Below are 25,246 nucleotides of genomic sequence, written 5' to 3' on the forward strand. Positions count from 1 at the left end.
TCACAAGATGGCGGCCCAGACCGTCGCCTCAGCACCACCACAGGCCACTGTCATCGGGGGCCACTAGATACCAGTCTTCCGGGCCCTCAATGCTGGCACCTGTTCTCTGGCACCCACACCGCCGTTCTCCGGACCGCCCAGGCCACCGCTCCGGTACTTGGGTGCTGCGTTAACTGGCTCAGCGTTTGTGCCTCCCTCCACTGGCGGAGCCGCTGCTCCGGCTCTCCGCAGGCCGCTGGCCCAAAACGGCACGGCAACTGCTCACTCCGGCCCAGAAAGCGGCCCACAGGGACCCCGGGCAAATCCGCCACCCGTACACGGGCCGACTGATGCTAGAACGACCTGAAGGTCGGTGCTAGAAAAGGCTGTCGGCGGGAGCTCCGGAGTCGTCCGTCCGCTCACACCACCATCTTGGCCACGCCCCATGCCATGCACATTAGGATGCCACCGCCACCTTGGTGGTGGCATCCCCATCCACAACATTGTGGCGGGAGGTGCTGGCAGCACCGCCCGCCACAATGATGTGGATGCATGTTGTGTATTGGCATGCACACGGTGACAGGCACCGCACGGTGCCGGCCAACTTGTCCATGCCAATGTAGGGGGGGTACCATAGCTACCTCCATGTGCACCCCTCACCCCCTCAACACTCTGGGGGCCCGCAACGGGCCACCATAGACAAGGACCGCATGCCTTTCCATGTCGGAGTCACCGCCATGGAAAGTCATGCATCCTAATATGCCTTTTTCCGGCCGGTCAACGAATCGACCGGTGGAAAAGCAGCAGACGGTCTTCCCGTCCGACGCGGATCTCCCAGCCATCCTAATGTGGTGGGGGTCATTCTTGGGAGGATGGCGGGCGGATCGCCCCCGCCATCCTAATGGGCCCCTAAGTTATTTGAATATTTAAAATGAATGATCTGTTTCCTTATCTGCCTTACACCCACCCTTGTTTATTTTGCATTCATTTAAATTAATTAAATATTCACCCTACAACTATAGGATCTTTAATTAACATGAACTGAATTCAATTACTAGTTTTCACCTATATGTAGCAGTAGCAGTAATAATAAGAATACTAATAACAACCTACATAGCTGTTCAAATTAAATTAATTTTAATAATTATTGACAACCCTAATACGAAAAGTGTCCCTATCCCTTTATTAATCTTCTTTATATGAAATAGATTTAGATAACTGTAACTAACTTAAACCTGATCCTAACAGTTAATTTAAGTACATTAAATTAGTGACTCTTAGTCAGTGGCACGCACTGCAATGGTGACATCTGGAGGTGCGACGCTGATGTAGTAACATTGATATAGTGCCTCATCCATGTATTAGTTGGTACCCTGTGTCCAGTGGCCTCCTGTGGGAACACACTCCTGATGCTCAAGATGCAGCACTGCTCAGTATCTGTGAGGTGCCTTCAAAGGTCCCCGCACAATCCCCCAGGAGGTGGCTGCAGCCGTTGCCTTCCTTCTGGCTCTCCAGCACCACACTCTCAACTGAACTCACTCCCAAGATCAGTCTTTCACAAGTTAGACTCCAGGTGCCCCTCTTCATCCACCCAGCCAATCATAGGAAGTGATGTCCTGCCCACGTTGTCCATCAGGCCATCTTCTTGTTGCTAATTGACATCTCTTCTTTTTAGGACTCTTGGAACATTCTGACCAATCGCAGGTTGCAGGAGTGCACACCTAGGCTCTGTCACTCCTACACACCTGTGGCCTGACCACACATTTACAATGTAAGGGGGGCACGTATCCATACAAGGTGAAGGGGGGCCTTGCTGTTCTGTATGAGGAGAGTGGGCTCCTTGATGCACACACTGCATTGAGCCTCAACTCTTTCATCTCTCATGTTACCCTTGAGAAGCGATGGGTGCAGCAGCTGCTAATGGGGTTCTACAGTTCTGACATGGCACTTTTTATATGACACTTGTTACAGCTGCTTTTAATTTATATTAGTTCTTCTGCCTTTTAGAGTTCGGCATCTTGGTCAATAACTACGTGACAACCATTGTGAATGGAGGGGCTCCTTGTATTGAGAATGCAGTTCTATCAATGGCCAAAAGTGAAAATGAGGCGGCCATGCTGGACGCTGAGGAACACTACAAGACCCAGATGGAGAAGCTGGTGAAGTTGCCAGCAGCAGTCCAAGAGCTCTCTGATGCGCATGGGAAGTGTGTGCGAGAAGCCCTCGATATCTTCATGAAACGCTCCTTCAAAGACAAAGACCACCATTACCAGGGCATGCTCAAGGTAAAGTCATCAACCAACTTTGACTCAAATATTTTGATGGTTTCTGTGTTTTAAGTGATGGATCGACATCTATGACCCACAAAAAAAACACCAAAAGTCAAGTTGACTAAATAGGAAATGTACAAAACACTCAAGAAGGGTTGTGAATCTTGCATAGGTTTGCAGACATACTAGTCTGAATTGCTATCCTACCTCTGCAATTCATTCCTCTCTCTGCTGTTCAACACCTTGTTAACAGCAAAGGATAGTGTGTGTGTGTGTCAGTGAAACGTAAAATAACCTTCTATTTCCTGTATACATCCCTAGATTTTGTGCATGTCTATGCCTTCTTTTTGGACCATTACTAAGCATTAAGGCCTGTACACATTTGATCAACCTTCGTGTCTTTTAGTTGCAAAGCGAACTCCTCAGTATACGAAATAAGGTAGCCTTCTAAAAGCCCATAATCTTGGCTGCTATTTTCTTTTCTATGGGATGCAACAGTGACACTCAGTTGAAATGCTGCACTTGACAACTAGAAACAAATGTAAAGTATTTTGATTTTGAAAGTGTGCGCTATTGATTAATAATGTAATGATAATATCCTCCTTGTTAAAATGCAGTCCAGGGACTTGTTGAAAAAGGGTCCTCTTATTGGTCATTTCTTTTTTTTATAGCTCTGGCTGATCCGTCATTATGGTGTTTGATCATTGTGTAATCTCTATGTAACCTCCTTAACTGAAGAGAAGAACTAACTAGATATCTGGCTATGTATATCACTTCTGTTGCAAGGGCAAAACACTTTCCTTAACATACGTACAATCATTCTTTTCAGAAGTCTACCTGACTAGGTTCTTCCATTATCTGCACCTGAACCAATTCAGAGAGACCTTGCAAACATATGTGCATGTTATGTATATTTGTATAGCACATTTTCCTGGTTGGCCTAGCCCTGCCTATAGTGGGTTGATGTTGGAAAACGAGGCAGTATCTGTGAGGCCTGCACAATTAATATGGCTACATTTGTCCTTCACTGGGAACCAAACACCCAATTGTAGCGCCTGACTCTCAGAGGGTAGCGTTGCCGAGCAGTCTGAGGCTTACTCAAGGGAGGTGGTGTGGGCTAGTAATCGCCATTTACAGGTGCGCAAAAAATAACACTCAATAATTCATTGTCCAGTCTGTACTTTGCTTTATAAGGGTAAGAGTACATTTATTAAACACACACACTACTCAATACTATGCACCAATTTACAAATATACGTAAGCTGTTGGAATTACTTTGTGACATTGCATATCATCTCTACCACTCCCGCGGAGGGTGGGGGAGTCTAGTGCCACCACTCTCATGTATGCACATCATCTTGCCCCCAATGCAGTTAGTTAAACATAACCTGGAGCGAGGGCCCTGCACACTGGAACCCTCCCAGTGGCGACCCACCCCATTATCTCAACAAGCCTTAAAATCAGGTAACCCTGCATTGGTGACACACAACCCTGACTGAGCATTTCCTACTGACCATGATGTATACACCTTGACATCTTAAGGTCTAGCAGTCTGGGTTCTTCACCTAAGCGCAGCGTCAAGAATAAATGTTTAGGCATCACTTTAGAATGACAGTACTCCTCACATTTGTGGATCATTAGAATGCATTGCAATTACAGCCCCTAAAGGCATCACAGATGAATCACAGAATTACGCATATACAGCCAGACATCCTAGCAGGAATGTCTGGCAACATAACCCCACTTTGCTTATGACATCACCTTACACAGGTACTTCACATTACACATGTTACTTTCGGTCCCTCTAAATGAAATAACATTAGTAATTGCATTTCTTGTGCAGTTACACCTCTACACCTCCAGGGGATGCCCTTCTCCAGACATCCCCCACTCAGCCCTTCATCCCTAGGCTCACTTCTCAATACACCCCCAACTATAAACAAAAGTTCCAGCCCAGGAAGAGTTAAAATGCTGGCTGAGCCCTTGAGGGATTATTCTTTTCAAGTCTCCATGAGACTTAGGGAGGGACTTTAATTTTCATCCTGGGGGAGACTGCGCTTCTCCAACAGCTCTCCCTGCACCTTGGCATACACCTTGTAGTGACCCTGTCCTCCGGGTGCCACCACACACAAAAAAACTGCGGTTTTCCCATGCATGCCGATCCAGGCCTGCAGGGCATTATGGGGTGAGGCTCTCCTGCTTCGTGAATATTATAACAGCGGCTCTCCCGCTGCGTTGGGGAGAGCTGCGATGTTGGCCTCCTGCCGATGCTTCCCTTGTTGGAGGGTCCGGTCCCACCTGGACCACCAGGTGAGTGCTTAGGCTCGGGGAGCCCACCCCCGGCCACTCTGTGTTTTTCGGGGGCCCAATCCTACCCGGGCCCCTCGCTCCTCTTCTTTTTGTGTCCTGGGTCCCGATCCGACCCGGGACCCTCGAGGCTCTCCTCATTGGAGGGCTGCCTGGGGAGCCCACCCCGGCTGCTCCTACCGGCTCCCTGTCCAGCCAGCACCCTCATGTGCTGCCGCGGGAGTCATCACTGCAGATTTGGTCAGACACAGAAGCTTGCACTGGCCGCAAGAGTGCGACGCACTCCCCCTCCTCCTGACAGCTGCGGGAGAGTGCAATGGCACTCCCCGGTCCTCCCTCCACACGTCAGGGGCCCGGAGATGGGGTCCTGGGCCCCTTGGACATTTCTTCACGGGGACCGTGATGGTGCTCCCCGGCTTCCATCTTCTCATCGTGGGCCAGGGTGGGCTCCTGGCACCCTGTAGGCAACTGAGCTCCCTGGTTTTATTTCCGGGTGACGGGGCCCGGAGTTGGGTTCCCAGGCCCCTGGGTAATTCTTCGCGGGGGTGCGACGGCGCTCCCCGGCTGGATTTGTCCCAAAGAGGGGGGTGTGATGGCGCTCCCCTCCTCCCAGTCTTGTCGGGGGCTAGGGTGGGCTCCTGGCACCCCTTGTGGGCAGCTTCACAGGGAGCGCAACGGCGCTCCCCGGCTTATCTTCTGGTGGGGGCAGCCCCCTGGACCTGACCCACCCTGGAGGCTCGTTTTGGACTGGCGGCGAAGCCCCAAGCGCTGCGTTGTCGGTCCTGGCAGAGGTCAAGGTTCGCCTACCTTCTGGGGGGTGTATCTCGGCCCCCAGGCACCTGATCGGCTCCATTCTGTCCTCTTGCTCCTGGTGGCTCTCCCCAGCCACTGGGAGCACTCTCCTTTACCCTCCTTGCCTCCAAGAGGGTGGTCTCGGCAGGGAGCAGTCTTCACTGGCTCCCTGTGCCAGCCTTTCGCCTGGAATTCTTCCTGGGTCTCTCTCCTCCTTGCGCAGAGGCCCATGCTTCTGCGCACTGGTCCTCAACTCTTCTCCTGGCACTGTTCAGGATCCTGGGACAGCCAGGAGGTTTCTCCTTCCAACTGCCCATTGCACCAGGCTCCAGCACCCTCTGCCTCAGCAGACCACACCCCAGAGAGAGGTACTCTTCCTGTGCAAGTTCTTTTAAAGATTTGGGAAGGGGGCTGGCAGGAAGTCTAAACACTACCTTCCGAAGGTCAGCACTATCCTGGAGCGGTATCATTTTGGAAGGCGAACACAGAAACCTGAGGAATCTGTTGAGGCATACATTACTGCTCTCCGTAAATTGGGTGCCACCTGCAAGTTTGATGGGTCACTTGAAGAGCACATTTTTGATCAGTTTGTTGGGTTGCAATGTTGAAAACAATCAAAGATGAACTATGGCAAAAAGATGACCCAAAATTAGATGAAGTGGTATCCATAGCTAAGATAATAGAACACTCTCTCAACCGAGTTGAGGTCATCAAGAAGGAAAACGTAAATTTGGAAGAAAAAGTACACAATGTGACAAAAAGCTCTTTGAAACCTGCTTTGAAACAGCGTGAACCAGCACATTCATCTTCATTCACAACATTGAAAAGGCATGAACCAGCACATTCCTCTTCATTCAAACCCAACGGGAGCTCCAATGTGACATGTTTTCGTTGCGACATGTTTGGTCACCTTGCTAATGACAAGTCATGTCCTGTCCTCAAATCTAAGTGTAGCAATTGTGGGAAAATTGGGCACATTGCTTAAGCTTGTAGAGCTCCAACAAACAAAATGGACAGACGTGTCAAAGAAGTTTCTCTAGAGGATGAGAATGATTCTGATTACGTTGAATTGCACTGTGGGTAAATTTTGTTACAAAATGGAGAGAACAAGAGTAAAGGCCCTGTAGATGAGGTACAAGTAAATGATTGTAAAATCAGAATGCTTTTTTACTCGGGAGCAAAGATTTCACTTATCCCAAAGGTGTTCTTTGACAGGGGATTGAATGGGAAGGTGAAAGTCTACAAACCCGACATTAGGCCACTAGCTTATGGTGGTCGACCCATTAAGTTGTTTGGATACTTTATGGGCAACATTGAATATAAGAGAAGACTAACAGCAGGGAAGATTTGTCTCTTGCAGAGGTGACAGCATTATCAGCTAGTTCCATCAGCCTGATCTAGGGGTCTAGCTGGTTCCCGGTATTGATCCTTCAATCATTCTCAGAGATATCACTTCACACTCAGCTCATTTGTATGTTGTGTCAATTAATGTAGTAGAAATTAACAAAAGATGTGATTGGCGTTACGAATTTAAAAGCGTTTTTAGCGAGAGGTTAGGATGCCTCTCAGGGTACACGCACAGTATCACACTCAAACCTGATGCTATTCCAGTGATGTGTAAAGTGCGCAGTATACCATTGAAAATTAAAGAAAGAAGGATTCATTGTTGAGACAGAGGCCAGTGAGTGTTTGGCTCCGGTCGTTCTAGCACGCAAGGCCTTTGGAGAATTGAGATTGTATGTCGACCTCCGTGCCCTCAACCAGGCAGTTATCTCGGACAGGTACCCGCTTCCCAACATCTCAGAGACGCTGGCACAGTTAAAAGATGTTTCAGTGTTCTCCACTCTAGACCTCAAGGTGGCCTATCATCAGGTCAAGATTGATGATGAGTCCATGAACATGACGGCCTTTATAACACCTTTCGGAACTTTCAAGTTCACATGTCTTCCTTTTGGCTTGAATTCCGCAGCCTCCGATTTTCAAAGAGTCATGGAAGACGTGGTGGATAGTGTGTAGGGGGTTAAGATTTATCGGGACGACGTCTTGGTTCATAGCTCAGCTCAACAGGAACATGATGAAAGGCTTAAGATCGTCCTTGAGAGGTTCAGTGCGAGGGGTTTAACCTTGTGCGAGAATAAATTCATGTTTAATCTCTCGGAGATCGATGCCTGGGCCACAGACTGACTGAGGGAGGAGTTAGACCTAGAGATCGTCTGGTGATGACCATTGAGGAGCTTCCTATCCCACAATCCAGAGACGAAATTCTCACATTTTTAGGGATGGCTGAGTACTATAATAAATTTGCTGCTCAGTTTGCTGGTCGCACCTTCACATTATGGTCCCTCCTAAAGAAGGTTGTGAAGTTTTCTTCATCTTCCCAGTGCTAATTGAAATTTGAGGATATCAAAAAGACTCTAAGTCATTTTCCCTCTCTTCAGAGCTTTGACACTTCAAGTTTGATTCTAGTTACCGACGCCAGTTCAAAGATGTTGGGCGCTGTCGTCCTTAAACAAGTAAAAAATGGTAAAGAAGTAACCGTCACGTTTCTTTCACAAACACTTGTTGGTCAGGAGCTACGATACTCTGTGATCGAGAGAGGTACTGTGTATCTTCTGGGCCATCAAGAAATTGAAAAAATTCCTCTGGGGCAGTACTTTTATTTACGAAGCTGCATCATGCCTTTTAGGGAGAGGTGGGGTCTGCCATCAGTCGCACAGTAGGAGGTGGAGCCATCATTCACCTTGTCAGGTACAGCCCTGCTCAGATCAAAGTGACACCCCTCCCATAGTCCAACTGCAGATCTCTCTGTTCAGTCCAGGTCGGTCCCAGCCTGCCCTGACCCTCCAAAACCAGACAGCAAATACACATAATGGCAGAGCAGAAGGGAAGGCTTAGGCAAGAAAACACCTACTTCCCAAAAGTGGTAGTTTGAAACACAGAATATAAAAATAATCGTCACTAAAAGATGCACTTTAATATTTGGAGCTGAGGCATATTAAATTCGACTTTCCTATCATGGTCCTTAGGTCAATTAGGATTATACCAGTGAATACAGTTAATTTACAATAGGGAGCATTTGCGCTGTGGCACTGAATGGCAGTGGCACAGCGCCCAGAGCATCGAGCACCAGCAAACACAGAGGAGACAAAAGTGAAAAATGGAAGGGAGACCCATGCCAATAGTGCCAGGTCTAACATTTACAATAATGATTTCAACTCCATCCCTAATGAGAATTTCATTAAGCTTTTTAATTTTATTTCTAATCTTGGTTGCCAGCAAGAATCAGCTAAAACTATTGGTATCCTCTTTGGTGGCGACTTCAATGCGAAATTAATAAAGACTACATATAGCTCAGGGGCTTTTAACTCAAGATCTACCTGTATCAGGGGTGCAGAATTGGCTATGTTTTTGAGCATGCATAACCTCACCAACGCTATGGATTTTGTGGGCATAACATATGCTAATAATCATTCTGTGCCAACATTCTGAGGAAGGGGATGTGCCTCCACCACAGGTTTTGTTTTTATTTCTCCTCCCCTTGCAGACCATCTAATGGAAGCAGAAGTTATTGCTATGAGTCAAGGGGACCACAACCCAATTAAAACACTTTTGAGACTAGCCCCCCAGCCCATGTTTACCTCTGAATGTTGGGCCAGGAACTTAACGCCCTCGACCGACAATTTGAGACTGGAATGGAGGTGTATTGATAATAACAACCTGTTTCAGACAATGGTAATGGATAATATGCTTCTCATAAATTCATGTTTATCAGCCCAAGATCTATTCCCTGAGGCTGTTCTTGATTTTAACAAACTCTGCCTAGCTATCAAAACTCTTCTGTCTAAACCAATTTCCACAGTGAAACTAGGTCCCAGATGGTTCGATCATGAGTGCTCTGAGGCAAATAGAAAATTGCGCAGAGCCCTATCATGTAATCCTAGGAGCAACCTCGAAGTGAAACTGGCTAGGCTGAGGAACAAAACCGCGATTTCTAATCGGAAAAGGGAAATCCTGAAAAAAACGCTGGGAGGCACTAGCAATAGCTCCAAACACAAACAAGCATTTGCAATGCATAAGGTCTCGCATTAGGAAAGTTTGAGCTATTGGTATTTTAAATGACACATTTTTTATATATGTGTTGGTTTTGAAAATAGCAAAAATAATAGCTTTGTCATTTACAATGCCAATAGTTATAACTTGTGACACCTATAGCATTTGTAATGCAATATGTGTTGTATTCACGTGACTTAGATGTATTGATATTACAAATAACAATGGCTTTGAATTTTTTTAATAATTAATACTTAAATAAAAGTTATTGTAATTTATAATGGCAATAGCTTAAACTTTTGTAAATAACTTTTGTGAAGAATATGTTCAGTGTATTTTATTGTGACGAAAATCCAAGAACAGAAGTGAAATACTAACCTCTTTTTGTGACATTTGTAATAAAGCTTGAAACATTGAGAGATCATATTTGACCCAGTTGTTGGTAAATGGTTGCACAGATTGATGCTGTGGTGGGGCTGAGAGATGTTGTGGTGGCGACTAGTGATGCTGTGGTATTCAATGATCCTGTGGTAGCGCATAGTGATGTTGTTGTGCCCCTTAGTGATGCTGTGGTGATGCGATAGATAGAGTGAGTGGGATAGATAGATAGAGTGAGGGCGATAGATAGATAGAGGGAGGGCGATAGATAGAGGGCGATAGAGAGATTGAGTGAGCGAGATAGATAGATAGATAGATAGGAGTGAGGGCGATAGATAGCTAGACAGATAGAGTGCTGGCGATAGATAGATAGAGTGAGGGCGATAGATAGATAGCGTGAGGGCGATAAATAGATAGATAGAGTGAGGGCGATAGATAGATTGATTGATAGATAGAGTGAGGGCGATAGATAAATTGATAGATAGAGTGAGGGCGATAGATAGAGTGAGGGCGATAGTTAGAGTGAGGGCGATAGATAGAGTGAGGGCGATAGAGTGAGGGCGATAGAGTGAAGGCGATAAGATAGAGTGAAGGCGATAGATAGATAGAGTGAGGGCGATAGATAGACAGATAGAGTGAGGGCGATTAGATAGATAGACTGAGGCCGATAGATAGAGTGAGGGCGATAGATAGACAGAGTGAGGGCGATAGATCGATAGACAGATAGAGTGAGGGCGATAGATCGATAGACAGATAGAGTGAGGGCGATAGATAGATAGATAGTTGTGTGTGTGGTTGTGTGTGGTTGTGGTTGTGTGTGTGGTTGTGGTTATGTGTGCGTGGTTGTGTGTGTGTGGTTGTGTGTGTGTGGTTGTGTGTATTATGCTTTGTTTTTCTATGTTTTGTTATGCTATGTTTTGTTGTGTTTGGTATGCTATGTTTTGCTAGGCTATGATTTGTTTTGTTTTGTTATGCTATGCTATGTTTTGTTATGTTATGCTATGTTTTGTTATGCTATGCAATGTTTTGTTTTGCTATTCTATGCTTTGTTTTGTCATGTTATGCTTTTTTGCTATCCTATGCTTTGTTTTGTTATGCTATGCAATGCGTTGTTGTGTTTGTTATGCTATGCTTTGTTATGCTATGCTATGTTGTGTTGTGTTGTGTTTTGCTATGCTATGCTTTGTTTTGCTATGCTATGTTTTGTTATGCTATGTTTTGTTATGCTATGTTTTGTTATGCTATGTTTTGTTATGCTATGCTATGTTTTGTTATGCTATGCTTTGTTATGCTTTGTTATGCTATGCTATGTTTTGCTATGCTTTGTTTTGCTATGCTATGTTTTGTTGTGTTTGATATGCTATGTTTTGATATGCTATTATATGTTTTGCTATGCCATGTTTTGTTATGCCATGTTTCGTTATGCCATGTTTTGTTATGCCATGTTTTGTTAGGCTATGTTTTGTTTTGTTATGCTATGCTGTGTTTTGTTATGCTATGCTATGTTTTGTTATGCTATGCTATGTTTTGTTATGCTATTTTTTGTTATGCTATGTTTTGTTGTGCTTTATTACGCTATGCTTGGTTACGCTATGCTTGGTTACGCTGTGCTTGGTTACGCTGTGCTTGGTTACGCTGTGCTTGGTTACGCTGTGCTTGGTTACGCTGTGCTTGGTTACGCTGTGCTTGGTTACGCTGTGCTTGGTTACGCTGTGCTTGGTTACGCTGTGCTTGGTTACGCTGTGCTTGGTTACGCTGTGCTTGGTTACGCTGTGCTTGGTTACGCTGTGCTTGGTTACGCTGTGCTTGGTTGCGCTGTGCTTGGTTGCGCTGTGCTTGGTTGCGCTGTGCTTGGTTGCGCTGTGCTTGGTTGCGCTGTGCTGTGTTTTGTTTTGCTGTGCTGTGCTTTGCTGTGCTGTGTTTTGTTTTGCTGTGCTTTGCTGTGCTGTGTTTTGTTTTGCTGTGCTGTGTTTTGTTTTGCTGTGCTTTGCTGTGCTTTGCTGTGCTGTGTTTTGCTGTGCTGTGCTGTGTTTTGCTGTGCTGTGTTTTGCTGTGCTGTGCTGTGTTTTGCTGTGCTGTGCTGTGTTTTGCTGTGCTGTGTTTTGCTGTGCTGTGCTGTGTTTTGCTGTGCTGTGTTTTGCTGTGCTGTGTTTTGCTGTGCTGTGTTTTGCTGTGCTGTGTTTTGCTGTGCTGTGCTGTGTTTTGCTGTGCTGTGTTTTGCTGTGCTGTGTTTTGCTGTGCTGTGCTTTGCTGTGTTGTGCTGTGCTGTGTTTTGCTGTGCTGTGCTGTGCTGTGTTTTGCTGTGCTGTGCTGTGTTTTGCTGTGCTGTGCTGTTCTTTGCTGTACTGTGCTGTGTTTTGCTGTGCTGTGTTTTGCTGTGCTGTGCTGTGTTTTGCTGTGCTGTGCTTTGCTGTGCTGTGTTTTGCTGTGCTGTGTTTTGCTGTGCTGTGTTTTGCTGTGCTGTGCTTTGCTGTGCTGTGCTGTGTTTTGCTGTGCTGTGCTGTGTTTTGCTGTGCTGTGTTTTGCTGTGTTTTGCTGTGCTGTGCTGTGCTGTGTTTTGCTGTGCTGTGTTTTGCTGTGCTGTGTTTTTCTGTGCTGTGTTTTGCTGTGCTGTGTTTTGCTGTGCTGTGTTTTGCTGTGCTGTGCTTTGCTGTGCTGTGTTTTGCTGTGCTGTGTTTTGCTGTGCTGTGTTTTGCTGTGCTGTGCTGTGTTTTGCTGCGCTGTGCTTTGCTGCGCTGTGCTTTGCTGTGCTGTGTTTTGCTGTGCTGTGTTTTGCTGTGCTGTGTTTTGCTGTGCTGTGTTGTGCTGTGCTGTGTTTTGCTGTGCTGTGTTTTGCTGTGCTGTGTTTTGCTGTGCTGTGTTTTGCTGTGCTGTGCTTTGCTGTGCTGTGCTGTGTTTGCTGCGCTGTGCTTTGCTGTGCTGTGTTTTGCTGTGCTGTGTTTTGCTGTGCTATGCTGTGTTTTGCTGTGCTGTGTTTTGCTGTGCTGTGCTGTGTTTTGCTGCGCTGTGCTGTGCTGTGCTGTGCTTTGCTGTGCTGTGCTGTGTTTTGCCGTGCTGTGCTGTGCTGTGTTTTGCTGTGCTGTGTTTTGCTGTGCTTTGCTTTGCTGTGCTGTGTTTTGCTGTGCTTTGCTTTGCTGTGCTGTGTTTTGCTGTGTTTTGCTGTGCTGTGCTGTGTTTTGCTGTGCTGTGCTGTGTTGTGCTGTGTTTTGCTGTGCTGTGTTTTGCTGTGCTGTGTTTTGCTGTGCTGTGCTGTGTTGTGTTTTGCTGTGCTGTGTTTTGCTGTGCTGTGTTTTGCTGTGCTGTGCTTTGCTGTGCTGTGTTTTGCTGTGCTGTGTTTTGCTGTGCTGTGTTTTGCTGTGCTGTGTTTTGCTGTGCTGTGTTGTGTTGTGCTGTGTTGTGTTGTGTTGTGCTGTGTTGTGTTGTGCTGTGCTGTGTTTTGCTGTGCTGTGCTTTGCTGTGCTGTGCTGTGTTTTGCTGTGCTGTGCTGTCCTGTGCTGTGTTTTGCTGTGCTGTGCTGTGTTGTGCTGTGCTGTGCTGTGCTGTGTTGTGTTGTGCTGTGTTTTGCTGTGCTGTGCTGTGTTTTGCTGTGCTGTGCTGTGTTTTGCTGTGCTGTGCTTTGCTGTGTTTTGCTGTGCTGTGCTGTCCTGTGCTGTGTTTTGCTGTGCTGTGTTGTGTTTTGCTGTGCTGTGTTGTGTTGTGCTGTGCTGTGTTTTGCTGTGCTTTGCTGTGCTGTGTTGTGTTTTGCTGTGCTGTGCTGTGTTGTGTTTTGCTGTGCTGTGTTGTGTTTTGCTTTGCTGTGCTGTGTTTTGCTTTGCTGTGCTGTGCTGTGTTGTCTTGTGTTTTGCTGTGCTGTGTTTTGCTGTGCTGTGTTGTGTTTTGCTGTGCTGTGTTGTGTTTTGCTGTGCTGTGCTGTGTTTTGCTGTGTTGTGCTGTGTTGTGCTGTGCTGTGTTTTGCTGTGCTGTGCTGTGTTGTGCTGTGCTGTGTTGTGTTTTGCTGTGCTGTGTTGTGTTTTGCTGTGCTGTGTTTTGCTGTGCTGTGCTTTGCTGTGCTGTGTTGTGTTTTGCTGTGCTGTGCTGTGCTGTGTTGTGTTTTGCTGTGCTGTGTTGTGTTTTGCTGTGCTGTGTTGTGTTGTGTTTTGCGGTGCTGGTAAGGGTATGTGAGGGTTTGTGTGAGGGGGTGTGAAGGTGAGGGTGTGAGGGTGAGGAGGTGTGTGAGGGTGAGGAGGTGTGTGAGGGGTGAGGGGGTGAGGGCGTGAGGGTGAGTGTCTCCAATGAATGTCACTGCTTCGCCTTCTTTGAAAATGTTCAGTGCTGCAAATAGAGCATGCCGCCCTAATTATCACAGCATGAGGCCCCAAAGTGATCATTATCACAGCATGCAGAGAGCCGCCCCACGCTGCTGGAGCACTGAACTGCACATTAATTATAGTTGAGTGCTCCAGCAGCCTGGGGCGCCTGTTGACATGCTGTGATAAGTGGGTCTCATGCTGTGATAATTGTTGCGGTGCCTGAGGAAGTGGAGACTCCTGCTGGGATAATTGTTCTTGTGGCGCCTCAGGAAGTAGAGTTTCATGCTGGGATAATTGGTCTGGCGGGCTTGCAGCGCCTGACGTCCAACAAACGTGCACAAGCTGCTCAACCTTGAAGCGCGTTCACAGACCTGGGTCGGCTCGTACCCAGGTCTGTATCGGGCTCGTTCACAGCTGTTACTCCCTTGACAGGGAGGAAGGTGACTATAGTCTCGCTGGCGGGAGCGCTTCGCGCTCCAACGCCAGCTCGACCTAAAAAGGATGATACATTTTGGTCAGCCGTGAGGGACCTGTGATCCATGGGGCAGCTTCTTACTCCCATTAGCTGCACCATTGCGAGTGAGTCATGGGAAAACCACTTCACAAAAATGTATGCTGCTCCCGCACAAGAGGCAGACTACTTCAAGCCTGGGCCACTAACTAGAATACAGATAACCCTGTCTGAGGTGGAAGAAGCGATCCAGCAGAGTGTCGGCAACAAAGCTCCCGGCCCACATGGGCTACCTATTGACCTTTTTAAATGCAAACCAGACTTTTAAATGTTTTTAACAATTTAATGCACGCCCGGTTAGCCAGTTCCTGGTCTACAAGCATCATTGTCTTGATTTCCAAAAAGGGGGATAGTTCCCAACCCAACTGTTGTAGGCCCATCTCCTTAATTGACAATCCTTTAAAAATCTTGGGCAGAGTCCTATAGAACAAGATACTTGTGTGGTCTGAGGAAAGCTGTATTTTAGAGCCCTGTCAATTGGGTTTTCGAAGCAAGGTTGGCACCAACGAACAATGCCTTCATTATGTGCAAATACACTATTGTGCGGGCTTCGCCAATCTATTCGGCCTTCATGGATTTTACCTCTGCTTTCGACCTTGTTAATAGGTCAAAGATCTGATCTATCATCTTGGCCTATGGATTGGACTACCCTTGGTGCATTTCTTGGCACACCTACACAAAGACTTAAAGCTCGGGTCAGGATTGGTAGTGGGGGTGAGGTCAACGAACCTATTAATGTAGGAAGGGGGGTCAGACGGCTGTGTGCTAGCCCCCCTCCTTTTTATCATCTACATTAATGGACTGGATAAAACATTAAAATCTTTGACCCAAGACGTCCCAAAAATCAATGGGAAAACACTCCCCGTACTACTCTATGCAGATGACGCGGTCCTTATGGGCCACACTCCGAATTCCTTACGCACCTTAGTGCAGGGTTTTGTCAACCACATGGATAGCGTGGGCCTATGTACAAACTTTAAAAAGTCTTTTATAATGTTGTGTGGTCCCAGGAAACTGCAACTTAGTTTTATATCTGTGGGCATACAGATTTTGATGAGCACTAGCAACTTTCCTTATCTTGGGTTGGTCTTTGCTGCGAACGGCTCCTGGGCTGAGCACATGGCTCATTACAAGAGCAAGTTCTCAAAAGCCACCAACTCAATTCACAGTCTTCCACGCCCAAAGAGATCAAGTGCCATTTTAGCTATTTTAATTTTTTTTAAAGCACAATGCGTGCCAACAGCCTCGTATGGCGATGAGGTTTGGGGCATTGCCAAGAGTCCCTGTATCCAACATGAAGAGAACAGATTTTGCAGGAAGCCACTAGGCGTCCCAATCTCCACACCCCAATATGTTTGCCATAGGGAACTCAACCTAAATTTTATAGAAGATTTCATTAAGGCCCGCCCTGCCCTCTTTTGGTTATCAGTTTGGAAAAACCCGGCTGCATCCCTAAGGAGAGAGATCATTAGTGATTGCATTGGATGTGAGAAAGGGAAGGACATCCCTTGGCTAGCAGGGGTGTATTAGAGCCTATGTAGGGGTAACAAGGGAAGTATCTTCCTAAATTCCAGATCAGCAGTGATTATGAATAAAAATGAGCTCAGGAGTGCCCTCAATTCGTTATATAGAGTGGAAAGGATTGAAATGGAATCTAAAAAATTCCCTTGTCCATAGCTACCTGCCCATTGAACATCCTGTGCATCCGTTGGCTAACTAGCTTACCTGGTCTATGAGCCATTGGGAGAGGAGCCTCTTATATCGCCTAAGGGCAGGCACTATCAAATTTGTTTGGTTTTTCCCTTGGTCACCACTCTGGCCTTGACCACCTATCTTGCCCTTGTGATGGACAGAGTTGCCAATCTATCTTACATTTTTTGTTTTTCTGTAAATACTATTTAAAGTATATTAAGTGGTTTTTAACCCCGTATTTTAAAAAGTTTACGCCCATTAGTCTGGAAAACGCTTACCTGAGGTTACTTTCCCTGTATGGAGAAGAACTGGCTTTTCGCACAGGCACTTTTCTGAGAATTGCTGTTTCGAGCACGTCAAATGATGTGCAATTGCTGAGTTTTTATATTATTTATTCATGTATTTTTGTACGAATTCGAAAGATTATTGTATACTGTATGAAGCTAATGGATTTTACTGTGACTCTTTTATTTGTAAACTTTTAACCTGCTGTGTTGCTGTGCTTTTATGGATACGACATTATCCAAATAAAATGTCTTTGAACCTTGATCCTGAGAGTCAGTTATCTCTAGGTTGCCCTGTGGATAGGACGTTGTTGTATGAGGATCTCCAATAAATAGGATAATCTCCAACAGCACCCTGCCTCATGTGTACTCCCTTACAAGAACCTCAGGACTTTGAAAAATGAGAGAGACAGTGCAGTTTCACAGATTATTTAAGACACTCCGCATCATAGTGATACCACCCAGTTATCAGATTTAAACTACTAATAATGGCTGTTTAGTGAAGTGTCAATATATTCTATGTCATGGCATGTATCGTGAGAAAAGTTGATACATCTTTTCACTTTAAAAGGTAACTCGCACAACAAGCAAATGTAAACAAAAGTTGTTTTCAGTTGATTTATTACAAAATTCATCTTCATTTTCTGTGATTCAAGAAGCAATGCTTCTACTCTTAACAAGCTACCACGAATCAGAAGCAACCTGCTCAATCAACAGAGCATATTTCAAATCCCTCTGCATCCTTCATCAGAGTTTTACAAGCTAATTGTTGAAATCTGTCCACTATTCTTAGATTTGAGAAATCTTCATCAAACTTTCCAATAATAAAGTTCATCCTCCTCAGCTCCTGCCTGTAAAGTGATCCGTCAATCAGTGGCTGTGATTAACGGAGGTGGCACCCATCCTCATGCAGTTTCCCATTGGAATTATAGACAGCGATACAGAACAAACAGATGAACAGAATTACACCAAATTTAGCAGAAAGCTATTGCCTTATTCAGAAAGTGATTTAGTGCAAAACTTTTTGGCCATTTTTGAGAAATTGAGTTACAGAAGATAGTGATAGCCGGAATGTTGATCTAACGGGAGTAGCGCGAATTAAAAAAACAGCACACATTTGGCTTCATTTCCCTATTGACCATCTCAGTCCTGCAGGAACTGTAACTGTGGGACCAAACATTTCATTTGATTGTCCACAACATGAAGAGAAATATTCCAGTTGTCACTTCAGGAAACTGGGACTCAGACACCGTGCCCTGTGTTTTGAAAAACAAAATAAGGAACAAGGAGGCAGGGTAGTGATACACTGAGCACTTGGCCCTTATGGAGCCCTAGTGGGGTGAAAATAAGGAAAATAAATGTCTTGTGTGCAAACCTGCAGTACTTGTGCGGTACTCTGCACGGCACCCAAGAGTTCTCGCGGGATTACTGTAGACCAGAAAAAAATTCAATCAACATGGGTGTGGGGGGGTGGGGTTGAGGGGTATCTGATTGGCTGCCACCAGGATGTTGGGCTCAGGGCTTGGGTTTCCTTTTATGTTAAAATTCCACCCAAATTACTGAGATTATAATAACTTGCACCCCTGTCCTAAACTGCTTATAACCTCACAAATTATATTGCCATGACATGTTCAATTTCATCATTGTTGATATCACTGATGGCATAGTTACCTCTGTCAGTACAGCTCTTACCCCTTTGTTAGTGTGTAGTCTCTTTCTGGCTTGGGACAGCAATGTAATCTCTCACCTGCTCCTCTGTGTGGCAGTGGGCCATGATAGGCCTTCCACTTACAGTCTAGCTCACAGTCTGGCTCACCAGAGTTATGCTGGGCCAGGGTTAGGTCAGGCAGCTCAACTTTCACGTCAGGCAGGTGCAGGTCTATCAGCAAGATCCAGAAGACAGTAGTGGCTGGTTTCTGATGGAGGCCCTCTTCTGGTCCACAGAAATATCAACAGCATGCAGGCCTCCCAGTCTCAGTTGACTCAGGTGTGCGGCAATGGGGCCACCTAAGGAGAAGGCGATCTCACAGTCCTCTTCTCCAGATGCAGGGCTCTAATGGCAGCTTAGTGACTTTGAGAAGTTTTCAGGCAATACAGTCAATTCCAATAAGGTGCATAGATCTCTAGAGTCACAGCAATCAAGCAGTGCTTTGACACAGAGTGACTTGAGTGAGCTGTTTCATTTTTCAGAGCAGTATAGTATACTCAGGACATGTTGAGTGCTGGGCTAGCCATTCTGACTTGTTGCAGTACTCTGGGGTGGACACCCCAGGTTGCACGCTTTTCCTTCTGGGTTGGCAGAGACCACTCTGGCAGGGGTGAGTTAGTGCCACATTTACCCCAGCCTTAATTACGCGTGTTCTAATTTCTGAATGAAGTCAGAATGGAGGCAGAGTCCTTACAATATTGTTTCTTTTTGATAGATACATAGTCCGTGATAAAGTCTCTGGCTGCGGCTTTAAAAGAGTCCCAGATAGTATGAAAGGGCATATCTGGACTATCATTTAAAAGGAAGAATTCTGACAAACTATTTAAAGCGCCCAATAAAAGTAGGGTCTTTGAGGAGATAGTTATTGCAGCGCCAACAACGGGATTTGGAAGGTAGGGAAGGGAGATCTAGATTGATTACGACGGGGACGTGATCGTAAATAAGAATGGATCCAATCTTAGCATGCAGTAATTGGGAAGAAGGTGTGGGATCAAAAATATAGGGGCATATTATCTAGGAAGTGGCGGTGAGAGGCGATATCCTCCTTGGCTTAACACCTTCCTGTACATAAACAAACCTTGGCATTTTGCTTTTTCCATGTGTGCTGCAAAAGCCAGCACAGTATTCAACCTTTACTCCGCATCTTTTTTTCCGCGGACTTTCAGTCCGCATACCATTACTCCGCAAGGTCATTGACCTCGCATACCATCACTCCGCATTTTTTCACAAAGCATGTGCATTTACCACGCATGCCTTTACAACGAATTGGTAGTCAGACAAAATATCGAAATTAAAATATCGATATACAATAATATCGATGTTTTAATATCGATGGTATAGAATATCGATGTGCCATAATATCGACAGACAGAATATTGAGATTAAGGTATGTATGTTAGTAATATCGAAATTTTGTTGTTTAGTGTTATGTATTTTATTTTGTTGTTTATATGTTTGCTAAATATGTTTAGAAATGTATGTTTGAAAATTAGTAATTTTGTTAACATTTTGCGTTTTAGTATTAGAGTGGGTTGTGGGTTTATAGGGGAATAGGGTGGGAAGTAATTTAATAATAATTAATTAATATATGTTTGTAAATATTTTTAATTAATAATTAATTGGTAGTTAATTAATATTAATTAGTTAATTAATTAATATATGTTTGTAAATATTTTTAAATAATAATTAATTGGTAATTAATTAATATTAATTAGTTAATTAATTAATATAATTTTGTACATATTTTTAATTAATAATTAATTGGTAATTAATTATTATTAATTAGTTAATTACATTAATTAGATTAATTTTTTAATATATATAATTTTTTATTGTTAATTAATTATTTGGGAAAAATTAATATTAATTAGTAAATCAAATTAATTATAGCTAATGTGCTAATATATTTACTTTATTGTTATTGTTAATTAATAATTAATTGGTAATTAAATAATGTTAATTAATTTTGGGTAAAGGAGTATTTTTAGGGTTAAGGGTCAGTTTTCAGTTCTTGGGTAAAGGGGTATTTTGGGGGTTCAGGGTCAGTTTTCAGTTCTTGGGTAAAGGGGTATTTTTAGGGTTCAGGGTCAGTTTTCAGTTTTTGGGTAAAGGGGTATTTTTAGGGTTCAGGGTCAGTTTTCAGTTCTTGGGTAAAGGGGTATTTTTGGGGTTCAGGGTCAGTTTTCAGTTTTTGGGTAAAGGGGTATTTTTAGGGTTCAGGGTCAGTTTTCAGTTTTTGGGTAAAGGGGTATTTTTAGGGTTCAGGGTCAGTTTTCAGTTTTTGGGTAAAGGGGTATTTTTAGGGTTCAGGGTCAGTTTTCAGTTTTTGGGTAAAGGGGTATTTTTAGGGTTCAGGGTCAGTTTTCAGTTCTTGGGTAAAGGGGTATTTTTAGGGTTCAGGGTCAGTTTTCAGTTTTTGGGTAAAGGGGTATTTTTAGGGTTCAGGGTCAGTTTTGGGTTTTTGGGGTACAGGGGTATTTTTAGGGTTCAGGGTCAGTTTTGGGTTTTTGGGGTACAGGCGTAAAGGGTAAAAATAAAATAAATTTAAATTTAATTTAAATCAATTAAATGAAATTAAAAAAAATAAAATTACATTAAATTATTAAATTTTTAATTTATTTTAAATGTATATGTATTACTTTTAATTTTTTAATTATGTTTTAATGTTTTTATTAATATTTGTTAAATTATATGTATTTAACATTATTTTTACATTATTATTAATACATTTAAAAAAACGATATTTTTAATTTCGATATTTTTGTACTACGATATTATTTTTTCGATATTTTTGTACTTACCTTTATGAAGATAGGATCCCGATATTATTGTCCTCGATATTTTTGTTGCGATATTTTTGTATTGCGATATTTTTGTGGTCGATATTATGTCATACATTCCAACGAATTACGTTGAAAAAGCAAAAACGAGGAGAAATGAAACATTTCTCCTCGTTTCGCCACCTTAAGGCCAGGATTTTTCTGGTCTTAGGTTCGGCGCTCCCACCTATTATCACCTCTCTTGATAATAGGTGCTAGCTTCAAAGTGAATGGGTGTTGCGGTGGAACGCCCACTACAAAACCCACAGCACTCCCTTTTCACGCTAATTTTAGCGTGAAAGGAGCCCTATTACCAAGGCAGTGTTAAGCCACTTAACGTGGCCTTTAACCACGTAATGTGGTTAAATGCTGCCTTGGTAATAGGGCGCTGACCCTATCGCCACCACAACGTCACAAAAAGTGACATTGTGGTGGCGATAGGGGCTTGGTAATATGCCCCTTAGTCAATTCTATATGTAGTTATGAGTGGAAGGGTAAAAAGAGAATTTCAAACAAACGAGGTTATGTATCCCCCAGGCATCAACCAAGCATCTCGAAAGTATTGTGCTGGCAACGGTATTTTGCATTTTCATTAGGAATATATCTAGCAGAGGATTTCCTATCTGTAAAGGGGTCCATGACCTGATTGCTGTCCCCCCACTATGAGATTAGAGTCAGAGCATGAGTGAAGGGTGTGTGACATGGATTGCCAAAACTGGGAATCAACACCTGTGGGACGATAAATGTTAAGGAGAAAAATATGGGATCCATTTAAGAGATGTGGAGAAGAAGCCATCGTCCATCTGCATCTTTTTATTTACTGTCTATAGTAAGGGAAAGGGACTTGTGAATAGTGGTTGTGGTGGTTGTGTAGTTTAGGGTCGTGCTGGGGGAAGTGTTATAGGGTTTAGGGTAGTGTTGTTGTGTTTGTGTAGTTGCGTAAGTACCCTTTGCTTCTTGACAGGATTACGTAAACCCTTCCAAGAAATAATTCGAACATTATCAGTAATCGCAAGGGGGAAAGGCATTAGACAATACCATGAGTATTATAAAATTGGAAAAAATAGAAAACTCTGTATGCGAAAATTTAAAGTCAACAAGGTTATAACATTGAGGTAAAAATAGATATGACGAAAGGATGTGATAGAGATGAAAAGTAGACATTAGAAAAAGATAAAAGAGGAATAAGAAATAGTAAAACAGGGAGAAAAGGGTTCAAAAGTGGAAGAAGAAAAGAAAGAAAAAGGAAAATACAAGAGTAAGAGAAGAAAAAAAGAAAAGGAGAAGAGAGTAAGTGATAGAAAATGAGAGGTTGACAGGAAGCCGAGGGGCTTCAGTCAAGAATGAGGCAATACTTATCCAAACTTAAGAAAGTATCATGAGGAGGCGGAAGGAAGACAGATGGCAAAGTTAGTGAGGAGACGGGGAAACGACAGGAACCAACAGAAAAAAAATATGGAAAATGGGGAGCCTACTGAGAGATAAAACAAAGGGAAAGACCGACAACATAAATAACGTAAAAATGTAAAACAGGCAAACCGCTGCAACAGGAATATCTGCTGGAAGAATTAATACTTACCAAACATGAGGGGTAACTGTGAACATTAGGAGTGGGATGGGATGGCAGGAAGGAAGTAAACATCAGGGAAATGGGTCTGTATCGGAAGGGAGACATCTGTGGAGAAAAAAACAACGAAGTAATAAGAAGTGGCTTCTAGTGAGGGTGGACAAACAACGGCAGTCAGCATTAACAACTAGCCACAACTGAGAACAGCAGAAGAAAACAAATTTCTTCAGAACATTAGAAGGGGACAAGTTAACTCAGAAAAAGTCAAACAGAGGAAGAGGAGACAGTGCTCAGGCACCTCCTTTATGATGAGAAATAAATTGTCTTAGATTTTCTAGGCGATCAAAAGAGTTGCAGGCACATGCATCAAAGCCTTTTGCAATCGCAAACGGTGCGATTCGCAAAAATCGGCCGTTTATGATTGCAAAATTTGCTTTTGCGATGCATTAGGGTCAAGGCCCTCGCAATTTGAGAATTCGTAATTAATAGCGAGTTCTCAAAGTGCGATTGCATTTAAGGAATTGCATTTTGCGATTCCTTAAATGCAATGCATGAAAGTTAAAAAATCTGCGATTTCGCAAATAGGGGGAGCCAATTACCATGAAGTTGAACTTCATGGTAGTTTGCAAAAACTTTGAAAAATGCACCTTTCTGCATTTTTCAAAGTTTCATGTTGCGCACACACATGCCCTAAGGGCTTGTGTGTGCGCAACATATGTGCACAGATCAATTTCAGGGGTGCAACAGGGTGTCCTTTGGACACCCCTGCACCCTTGAAATTGCATTCTCAATTTGCGATTCTCTAATTGCGAATCGCAAATTGAGAATGTCTTCCCATTCATTCCTATGGGCCTCTAGGCCCATAGGAATGAATGGGGAGGTATTCCTTAATTGCGACTCGCAATTTGTGACTCGCAATTAAGGAATATTTAGAAATCGCAATTTTTTTAGCGATTTCTACATGCATAGCCTTTTGCTATTCCTTATTAGCGAATCCTTATTTTTCGCTAATAAGGAATCGCACATAGCATTGTTGATGTATGTGGGCCTTGGTCCTTTCTTTATGGGTAAAGAAGCAAGGATGCACCAAGCCGTATCTGGCATTCATAGAACGCAGAGCTAGGCGAAGAGAAAGGAATTCCTTGCGACAAGCAGCAGTGCCACGGGCCACATCCTGAGAGAAGGAAACTCTTTGACCAGGCAATAACATCTGCTTTCTGAGCTTCGCCGCTGAGAAACCATGAACAGCTCAGTGTACTCCAAAAATAGAACAATTATTCCTCTAGGGCGGTCGACTGACAAGGTAGAAGATGAGTCTCCAGGTTTAGAACCAATTCGATGGGCACGTTGCAAGTTGAGAGTAGTGCCGTCCTTGAGACCAACAATTTTAGGAATGTGCGTTTTTAAAAAGGCAAGCATGTAAGACCCCTCATCTCCCTCAGGAATACCATACATTTGAAGGTTTTTGCTCCTATTGCGATTTTCTAAGGGCTCTGTTTGCATTTTGAGGAGAGCAATCTCTTTAGACATAGCTGCAACTTGAAGAATCACGTCCTGAGTATTGCTGATTCTCTGTTCAACTACTGACACTTTTGAGTCTAAGTTAGACCACTTCTCCTCTAACCTCTGAAGGGTAGCGTTAGTGTAAATAACAAAGGGTTTAAAGAGCTATATTTTTTTCATGAGATCGTCCCATGTTAAATGGAGGTGAGATTTAGTAGGAGAGTTTGGTTCCTTCTTTTGACGTTTGGAAGAAGCAGCGGTATTGGAGTCCATGTGGATGGAAGACATATTTGCATCGGTATTTTTCGGGCTGTGGGAGGGAGAGTGCTCCATATAGATTAATGTTGGTGTACTGAGGTCTCCAGAGACAGGCAGTGTATAGGAAAACCTATGAAAACTGCTAAAAGGAAAAACAAGACAAATCCTTATCTTTCAATCTCGCTACAACAACGTGCATAACAGTCAGAAGTGTCTCCAAAGATCAAATTAATTAAAGAAATTTAAGAAACATTTTAGTAATGGCTAGCTACTACTGATGCTTGAAACGTGCCAAGAAAAAAAAACAGGTAGTGAAAAAGCTCCTCTGATCATCGCCACAACCTGCTGGGAGCAGAGTGTATCACGTTACCAGCACAAAAATGAAGAGCGCACTGAAAGCGTGACAACCAGACTCAGTCACAACCGTCTCACTGGAGAAGCAAAACCAGTTCAGAGAACGGTGCCTTAAGTAAATCAATTCACTTTATGAAGTTTCAAGCTGTTCCCAACATGCGTGTGCTTTAGTCACATCAAGCAATTTCCAGGTCTATTTAATGCTCATAGTAAGTTACGCCTCTGATAGTAGCAAGTGGGAAGTATTACTTAAAGAGCATAACTACCAAATTCATGGAGCTCATAATGTAAAACTGCAGTGTAGCTCCAAAAGAGCATTTCAGGCAACACAGGTAAAGTCATAATAAAGAGCAGCGTCCCGCAGCGAACAAAATGGCGGGTGCAGCCGAAAATCCTGAAGGGACCGTGGCGCAGAGGAAACCGGGTGAAAAGCAGGTCAAAATGACAAAAAAGGACAGCTACCTGGGCCCGCGCCCGCTCCACAG

The 25,246-nt window shown here is 43.9% G+C and overlaps 1 protein-coding gene across 2 annotated transcripts in view; it reads left to right on the plus strand.

Annotated features, from left to right (window-relative positions):
* Positions 1–25,246, plus strand: part of LOC144767993 (guanylate-binding protein 1-like) — a 185,075-nt gene that overhangs the window by 61,076 nt on the left and 98,753 nt on the right. For both annotated transcript variants that reach the window (XM_078651384.1, XM_078651383.1), the window contains exon 7: positions 1,987–2,264. In XM_078651384.1, the coding sequence (XP_078507510.1) occupies positions 1,987–2,264 (278 nt within the window). The remainder of the gene's footprint in view (positions 1–1,986; positions 2,265–25,246) is intronic.

The sequence above is a fragment of the Lissotriton helveticus genome, chromosome 7 (assembly GCF_964261635.1).
Source record: "Lissotriton helveticus chromosome 7, aLisHel1.1, whole genome shotgun sequence".
Classification (NCBI taxonomy): domain Eukaryota; kingdom Metazoa; phylum Chordata; class Amphibia; order Caudata; family Salamandridae; genus Lissotriton; species Lissotriton helveticus.